General features: G+C 41.4%; 1 protein-coding gene across 1 annotated transcript in view; it reads right to left on the bottom strand.

Moving 5' to 3' along the window:
- The window catches only part of SLC1A1 (solute carrier family 1 member 1), a 69,101-nt gene that overhangs the window by 11,509 nt on the left and 48,079 nt on the right, over positions 1–9,513 (bottom strand). The window contains exons 3-7 of the mRNA XM_007452918.1: positions 8,359–8,451; positions 6,574–6,688; positions 4,887–4,929; positions 3,369–3,467; positions 543–727 (exon numbers count right to left, since the gene is read on the bottom strand). Coding sequence (XP_007452980.1) covers positions 543–727; positions 3,369–3,467; positions 4,887–4,929; positions 6,574–6,688; positions 8,359–8,451 — 535 coding nt within the window. The remainder of the gene's footprint in view (positions 1–542; positions 728–3,368; positions 3,468–4,886; positions 4,930–6,573; positions 6,689–8,358; positions 8,452–9,513) is intronic.

Here is a 9,513-nt window from a genome sequence, read left to right as displayed (position 1 = left end):
TCAGCAGGATTAAGTGACTGAAATGTCACTGTCAATGTCTACACTTTGAACTAACTTGCTATGAGCTAAGCGGGGCAGAGGTCTCCTAGGAAAGGTAGACTTTTTGGCATCTCTAGGGACAGGGCAGATACTCAGGTGGTGCCACTGCTATGCTCACCAATGGCAGCTTTTATTTGGATGCGTTAGGGCCCATGTGGTACCAACTGTAAATATTCTGAATATCCCTTCTGCCTGAGGCCTGGGAAGGAAAGCACCTTGTATTCTGATGTGCAGGAAACTCTTTCAAATCACTCCTTTAAGAGTTATTTCTTACATAAATGCTGCCTGATTGCAAGATGATCGAGGGCTTTGGTAGAAAAGACAATGGCTGATATCTAGACTTTTGTTAGTGACCTAAGTCCTAAGTAATACATGGAGTTAGTTAATACTCCAGTGTCTGGATACCCTCCTCTAAGGTGAGGTCAACTGAGAAACATAAATCTCTTCATGCAAGTTTTGAAGGGTCAGGGGAAGCAAGATGGCATTAACCAGCGTGTGCTCACCACATAATGATCTGAACGATTTTCATGGTTGCATCACTCAGAGCATTGAAGAAATCCACCAGAATCTGTCCCCTTTCTCCCATTTTTCCAATGACAATTCCAAAGACGAGGCAAAAGACAATCAAGCCCAGGACATTTATGCCGTCTGAATACATGCCTATGACTTTGTATTCCTTTGTTTTGTTCTGTGGATAAAAACCAAGAAAATACATTGATGCATGATTACAATCTTGTTAGAATGCATAGACCCTGAAACAGAAAGATATGATAGCCAAATAAACCAGTGGCTCTAGCAAAAACTTTGGATCAACAACTTTGGGAAACATAATTAAAAACACAAACACCTACGCGTGGGTCAAATTTTACTGCTCCCCACCCTCTGCCACTGAAGTTTAAAGTGTGTCTTTCTTCCTTTCTTTCAACAAATCCATATTTGAATATTTCTTTTGAAGATTCCTTATGCTGGGGTGTTTTAAATTTTTAATAAGAACTTTAGAATCAAGGCACTTTTCAGGGTTATTTTAACTACTAGTTACATTTGGAGTCTGCATAAAAAAGATACAGATTAATAATGCAGGAAGCTCAAAATATTTACCAGTGTGGACATTTTTAGGACACTTTACTACCTGTTTTATCCTGATAATGAACACAGGAATATTCTTTTCTGCCTCTAATCCTGGATGACCAATAGGATTTTAGAGACATAAAAATTAACCAGACATATACTACTATGAACCATGTCTTTGTTTTATGCTGGGTAAGAAGAGCATGAGATATACCGAGAGATAACTCAATCTGCGTTGTGCAGCATGAGATTTACTCAGAGATTTCACAGGGAGATAACGCATTCTGAGTGGTGCAAACCAGGTTTACAAAGAATTATGTGGACGAGCCACTGGGGTACCCAATTATTTCTTACTTATGATCTGACATGATCAAACATATTTATTGAGCAGTTATTGTGCTAACTGCATTGGCTACAGCATAAAGTCTTAAAATGCAGCTGGATAGACAAGACTAACTGTGAGAAACAGGAGCCAATGATAGCAAGATGGTGTGTAATTAGCTGCACAGCCAAGCTATGAGTTACAGGCATCATATGGAGACTGGGGACATGAATGAGGGCTGTGAGCTTAGGGAAAGCTAGGCCTGAGCAGTAGGCAGCCAGGAGATGAAAGCACAGTCCAGAAAAATGTAAGGAAAGGCAAAAGTCATCACGCACCAGGTCCCTGTACCCTGCTTGAATAATTCCTACTCATCCTTGATGGACCCCAAACTAATTTAAACCTCCCTGCTGAATGCCCCAGAGTACCCTATTCTTCCCTGTTTTAATATTCATCACTCTTCACACGAGGGCATATGTCACATCTGTCTTTTCTCTACTGTAATCCCAATGCCCAGAAGGGCTTGGCTCATGGAGGGTGCTCAGAACATCTTTATGGAACCATATCAAAAAGCAGGAATAGAAACTAATTGAGGAGGTGGATCTGGATAGAATAGATTGGGCTCATCAAGAAATAAGCTGGGAAACCAGGGAGGAGCTAGGTCATGGAGGGCTTTCCGTAGGAAGAAAGAGGGAGCTAACTGTGGCCGACTTAACCTGAACTCTTAAGTCTACTGAGTATTTCTTTTTTCCTTAAATCTTTCCTTTCTGTGTGAAGGCACAGTACCTTCAGGAGCGATCTACAGGACTACAGATATACTACATTAGGCCCACACGATCTAATCTCCAATGCTGAAATCCCCAAAGTTCTCAAAGCCTGTTGATTTCATTGATAAACGTATGGCAAACTCTTGGTGGCAAAACCTATCCCGAACCGAGATGAGGCTACATATAGCCTATTTTTTTCTTACTTGGTAGAACATTCATAAGTTAGTTGCAGAAATACTGATGTGCTTGATTCTAGAATGTTATTGTCAATTCCACTTAAGGATGTTGTATAACATATAGTACATACACCACCTGGACCTTCTAAAGTGAAAAGCTCTGGGCTCAGTATCAAATATGGGCAAAGAGTTTCAGATAAGGAATTGTAGGCCTGCAGTTTAAGTAGTCTTGCAAATCTAACATCGTTCCCAGAGGTGCCCAACTCAACTCTGGGTGGCAGAGATACAGAAGCGAGAGGGCTCATTCTTTTCTCTGCGTGGTTCAGTTGCTTCTCATTATTTTCAGAAGTTACACTCTATAAGCTGCGAACACTGAATTAGTGAATATTGAATCAGTGTTCCTAGGGGAAATATAGGATTAGGCTCCTGGGAATCAACAGTCACAACATTTTTGCCAAATGATCAACATAAAACCTTGTTTTCTCTGTGTTCCAGTTCAAAGACACCTTATATAATATATATTATTTAGTTGTTAACATTGAACTCACAGACAACACACTTTAACTCATGTCTGAATGAAACTTATCTAACACATGTATTTTCTCATATGGCACATCAGCCTGCCTGCCTTTGGGAAAACTAACTAGACAGCACTGCAGCATGATGCTTGGGGGACATTTCAATCAGCAAAATCACCAAGACAGAGTACAAAAATGTGAAAAATGTGGCATAAACACACCGCACAGAGGACACTTATTTACCATATAAGAGCTGAACCAAGAAGGCTGAGCGTAGCCTTGTTCAGCCTCAGCGGGGAACGTGTGCATTGGGCGACTTAAAATTTTCACCACTCTTTGTGTGTCTGTGAATGTGAGTAGGTGAATTCACAAACGTGGAATCTGCGAACAATGAGGACCTACTTATTTCCATCTCCTGCTCACTCATGGCTCGGCCCCTGCCTACCAGGGAAGGGAGCAAACAACAGGATGGAAATGGTACCTTGGAAATGGCAGTTGTCATGATGGCTGTGACAGACGCCTCCGTCCTGTTTGTCCCCGGCTCATCAGGACGTTTTACCTCTTCACGCGTGGTTTTGTACTGCACGTTGAAGGGGAAAAAAGGTCAAAGAAACAAACAAAACAAGAATTTTTTTTAAGCTTCTGAGGCTAAAGGAGTATTACTTTGGCCAGACAAGTGTCACTGAAAGGTTCCACCTCCGAGGCCTCTGTTGGCTTCAGTTTTGGACGGTACCTCCCATGAGGCTTTGGAAGCAAAAATGGGATTGAGAAATCCAACCTCCTGACCTCCACAGCCACCATTCAATGGTGTCAAAATGCTCTCTCACTTCTGTAATAAGGGACCAATTAATGGAGCAATAATGTGAAAGAAAACATGGGTTTTATTTGTAGTTGCTTTACCAGACAGACTCTACAGGAATCCTATGAATCATTTTTGTTTCTATTTATTTATTTATTCATTTATTATTTTTAATCTGAAAAAAAAAACCTCATCACTTGGATAAATGTAGTCACCATGACTTTAACATCAAGAACTATACGGTTGTTCCAAAGTCAATAGTCCCTTTAGGGCTATTACGTGAGTGAGATTTCTGTTGAATTTCTTCAGCCCTGTTTGATTCTGCTGGACTTCAGCAGAGATGTTTAAGAAAGAGCTAGTATATCATCACGCCAGGCATAAATGTCACTCCTACGAGGCTCTGCCAACACCAGGAACCTTACAAATGACCACTGTGGCTGAATTGCAAAGGCACTCCCTAAATAGAGGTGGTTCTGTACCTCTTGGAGGTCGGCGGGGAGCAATTTAATTGCCATTTTTGTTGGTCTACACAGAGGTCTCTGTTCCTGTAATTATGTAAATGAATTCAGCAGCTTGTGATAGACTCAGCTGGTCTTAAAGTGCATAGATAAACAAGAGGAAAAGCCTTAAAGGAAATGGAGTGAAGAGACTGTTAAACTTCCTAAAGGAAAAAAATCTTGGCTTTGTTATATTGCTCTGTAGAGTGCAAGCAATGGGCATGTAAAGATGAAAGAAAAGACCAAATGCCAGGAACACTAACCACCCATGTGGGTCAGATACTGATTTCCCAACATGGGAGGGAAAGGAAAGAAGAGGTGAAGGGCTACTTTTGTAACTGCATTATATCTGTAGATAGTCCAAGTTTCTTCACAAATATAATGTGGTTCTCCAAAAATAGGTACTAGAAGCCACATTTTAAAACATTCATTATTTGACAGGTTCCTGACTTGCTCCAGTTGAGCCCTTTTGGAGGAAAGAAAAAAAACCCTAAGGGAAAACGGAGGAGCTACAACAGGCATGTCACCGTGCCTGGATATACTAGGGTTATGAAATAGGTCACCTGATATTCCTCCATTCACAGGTGCAGTTCCTGTCATTTTTGACGGGCTAATTCCATTTCTTGGGTCATAGCAGGAAAAAAATCTTAATTGGCAAGGGGGAAGAGGGGAGCAACTTGAGGGCAAAAGTCATTATTCTTACCTGCTGAAAACAGGCTTGGACGAGGTTCTCAGGGAACATATTCCTGTTGGAGACAGGACAAGCAGTATTACATTAAGGCAAAAGTGTTTTGTTTTGTTTTGTTTTTGCCGTACGCTGGCCTCTCACTGTTGTGGCCTCTCCTGTTGCGGAGCACAGGCTCCGGACGCGCAGGCTCAGCAGCCACAGCTCACGGGCCCAGCCGCTCGGCGGCATGTGGGATCTTCCCGGACCGGGACACGAACCTGCGTCCCCTGCATCGGCAGGCGGACTCTGAACCACTGCGCCACCAGGGAAGCCCAAGGCAAAACTGTTTTGTTTTGTTTTTTGGTCATACCCAATACTTTGATGGAAATGATTATGCGATAGAATTAGTACTCTGGTTTCTCTTCTGGCCTCTCCTTTACATAATACTTCCTTGTATTAAGACTTATTTTTCCCTGCTGAGCTTCAACCAGGGATAGATAGAAAGCTCTCCTAACCACCTGTCACGCTTAACTGATTCACCGAGTAGCTGACATGCCTGCTGTCCTTGGTGAAATTCACACTGGCAGGTAGACATGCACAGTTAAGAGGCTTCTTTAATATTTTCCACATTTCTGTTTTCATTGATAATGAGAGTCCACTGCACTTGTTCCCAAATTCGTTACGCCAGTTGCAAATAATCGTTATTATTGAATTAAAAATTATGTAAACCAATGCATTGTAAGTGTGAAAAGGAAGGAGCAGTTTCCATAAAAACTAAGCTGGGGGCTTCCCTGGTGGCGCAGTGGGTGAGAGTCCGCCTGCCGATGCAGGGGACACGGGTTCGTGCCCCGGTCCGGGAGGACCCCACATGCCGCGGAGAGGCTAGGCCCGTGAGCCATGGCTGCTGGGCCTGTGCTCTGCAATGGGAGAGGCCACAGCGGTGAGAGGCCCGCGTACCGCAAAAAAAAAATACAAAAAAAAAACTAAGCTGGAATGCCTGGAAACTCAATCGAGGCAAGTGAGTAAAACTTCTGTGGTTGCATTAGGTAAGGGAAGACAATTGAAATAAAAAACAACCGGAAGAACTCGGCACTCAGCTTTCTTTGCTATTTCTAAGAGTTTTGTTTCTCCACTTCATGGAAGCTGAATCTGGAAATTGTAGATGATGCGTTTATAAAGGCAGCCTAGGCAACAGGAATATGAAAAATCAACTGACACACTCTAAGACCTTGGCCTGACATAAAAAAATTGGCAAATAAACACATTTAAGTTTTAAGTGTAAACAAAATATGTAATGCATATTTATGATTCTCTGCTTTAAATGCTGTTTTTTTTTTTAATTAACTGACCAATCTCCAGCCCTGATTGCTTCAGATAAGAGGGTTTCTCCTGTACAATTAAAAAATGTATTTCTTCAAGTATGCTTCAGAACTGACCACCCAACACAGCCCGGCATCTTAACGCAACAAGTATACTTTACGCATCTCTGTCCATCCTAAACCCTGACAGAGAACGCTGTTCCTTCCATTCCCTCTCGGAACCATGACCTGGTAAGCATGACCCTGTAATTTGCAGGGTCCAGGGCAAAATGAACATGTATAATAATTCAAAAATTATTAAAAATTTCAAGACAGCAACAGCAGAGCATTAAACCAAGTATGGGGCCCTGTGCGACCACATAGGTCGCATGCCTATGAAGCCACCCTGCTGGCCAGACACTCACCTGATCAGGTCTAACATGGCATCCACTGAACTGACTTCAGGGCTGCTGCCTGTCCTGTCAATTTCATTTACTTTCTGGGTGACACCAGGCTTGATGCTCACCACCAGCACGATACCTATGACCAAAGATAGCACCCACAGAGCATTAAGAACCTCCCAGGGCACCTGACACCCCTCGTGGATCCATTTTAGAAGCAACAGGCCTGGTGGTACCGGGCAATACTGGGATGGGGACCCTGAGGTCCAGCCAAAACGACAAGCCTCAGTGGGGACCTCAGCAGCTGCCTTTATTACTTTTCCATCTAAATGAAGCAGAAAGAACTCTTCATGTGTGTTTTTAAAAAATGAAGGGGCTGCATTCCAGAACTGCTTCTGGAAACACCTGCTGATGAGAATCCTCTTTTTTTCTTTTCTTTAGCTTATGAGATCAGCCTAGGCAGGGGTGAGGGTGAGAATAATTCATTTTCCAACTCAGGGCACTCACTCAACATCTTTCTGTAACTTTTACCCACAGTTGCTGGTTATTTTCCTGAGGGTCATACAGAATAAGCCTTATTTTCCTTTCATATCACAAGCCTTCGAATATCTGGAAAGCTGTTGTGTAACCCACAAAAGGATTTGGGTTAGGAAGTGTTGTTCCGTGTGACTCTTAGGGGGTGGAATGAGGACAGGAGTTCCAAGGAGAGATAGTTCTTCTCATTGTAAAGAAGAAATGTCTAAACAGCATCTGAAAGCCCCATTTTGGCCTCTGGAGGTAATGGGTTCCTCTTGAGGTGTTCAAGCAGAGGTGGGAGGTTTTAGGAAAGACCAGGTTGTTTGACTGGCGGGGAGTGAAGAAGAAAAGGCCCCATGCCCTTTATCACTCTTCCCAAGGAGAAATGCTAGTCCAAGAGGGTAGGACTTAAGGATGCTGAATGGGTCAGTTTTGCTAATGGGAGGAGTCACTGGGCAACAGAGGGGCAATGAATGGCTGTGGTCCACTCTTCCATCTCAGGGTTGCAGAAAATAGATAAGCCCAGCTTTGTTCTTTGCGTTGGCCTCCCTCAGGAATCTCACGAGGAGATGTAGCTTTGATTTAAGGCGGGGTTCAGGCCCTCCTAAGTCCCCTGGCCTAATACCACTAAAATGTCACCACATCTTCATCACCTTTTATCAGTTCATTAAAGCAGAGCTGCAAGGGTCAAACTGGCTGCAACATCTGAATACACTCCTCTCTTCCCACTCCGGGCATCCTTCTTAAGATGTTACGCTAGGTCCCAAAGGATGGACCGTACTTTTTTCACAAAAGAGTGCCAAAGGTATAAGAGCAACCATATTCCCTTATTAGAACATTCTCCCTCTTTCAAGTGGAATTTATACTTGGCAAGACTCTGTTAGCTCTGGCTACTATGTGAAATTTGAAATGTAATGAAATATTATCTTTCTGGAAATACTTTATAATTATACTCAAAGCCACTATTATAGACTAATTATCAAGTTTAAAGATTATATTAGCTCTTGGCTTCATTTATTTCTACCCAATAAGGTAGATATGGCACAGAACTGTCACCCTCTTTCTGTTTCTTACTAGAGACACTAATAAATAAGCAGTACCACGGCTGAAATTCAGTCAGTATTATATTGTTCATATAAAATGTGCTGTGCTGACTTCAAGCCAAAAAGCTTCATAGTAGTTTGACAATTGTACTTTCTGATTTTAAAAAAGTGTGCATTTTTAAAAGCCAACTACTTTTAAATGGAAAGTCACAATTATACAGAAAAATAAGGATTCAGAAATACATTTTACCTAAAATTACAGCAATGACAGTGGTACAGAAATAATATACGACAGCACGTAGACCTATTTTTCCAGATATGTTGGAATCCAGTGCAGCGACACCTGAAAAGGGGGGAGAAATCAAATTATATTACTCAAAAAAATTTCCAGGACTGGTGGTGATTCAATCCTCAAGGTGTGAAAAAAAAGAGCTGAGAGCTGTGTCTGCATCTGCTAGGCCTATCTCACACATTTTGTTTGAATAAATGCAATGGGCAAAAGAAGCACTTCAACATTCCAAATGCAGAATTAAGAGACCGAAGCCTAGTGGGAGGCAAGTTCCCCTCTGGCTAATCCCCACTACTTTAGCCCATAGTGAGTGCTGTGTCTTTGGCTGCTCTTGGGGGTGGTCATGAGACAGTAAAAGGAGTCCCCCCTTCTGCATCCGCTCTAAGAACTTTATCAAGATTTGTACATTGTATCACTCAACATTCTTTTGGGATTCAGTATCAAGGAAAAGTTTACATTGAAGAACTGAGAAAGTTCTTTCATCACATAATAAAAACCATGTAACTCATGATTGTTTCCCTTTCTGCCTTTTTTTGTCAGGAATCTCAGAGTCAACTAAAAAAATAACTTTTACATGTGATTATAATATATATGTTCATTGTAATTATCTGAAGAAAAGAAAAAAACATAAAGATGAAAACAAAACAAAACAAAAAAAATCACTTCATGTCATCAGCTGTAGTCAATATTCTGGTGAATTTCATCCCCATTTTTTTTCTCAATTTTTTGTAAACATGGCTGAGATAATTTGATAGCTTTTAATCCTCTCTCTTCTAAATACTGTATTATAAGCATCTTTTCTTATTGTTACAAATTCACCCCACAGATAATTTTAAAGGCTACATAATCTTCTGTCATGTGGCTGTACCACAGGTCTTTAATCATCTACTTAATGATGGATCTTTAGACAATCTCAGGGCCAAATTCAATAATAAATCACAGTAATTTTATTATCCATCCTGGCTAGCAAATTGCCTTTTTTTCATGATTTTTAAATGCTTTTATGTTTACAACCTTATTCTGTATGGCTTTGATTGTGAGACTCCTTAAAATCCCAGTTGGAGTTGGGATATAAATAAAAATTTCCGAGGGCACAGGTAATCAAAGAGACTTAGG

The sequence above is a fragment of the Lipotes vexillifer genome, unplaced genomic scaffold (assembly GCF_000442215.2).
Source record: "Lipotes vexillifer unplaced genomic scaffold, Lipotes_vexillifer_v1.1 scaffold1486, whole genome shotgun sequence".
NCBI classification, from domain to species: Eukaryota; Metazoa; Chordata; class Mammalia; order Artiodactyla; family Lipotidae; genus Lipotes; species Lipotes vexillifer.
This window is presented reverse-complemented; position numbering and strand designations above follow the sequence as displayed.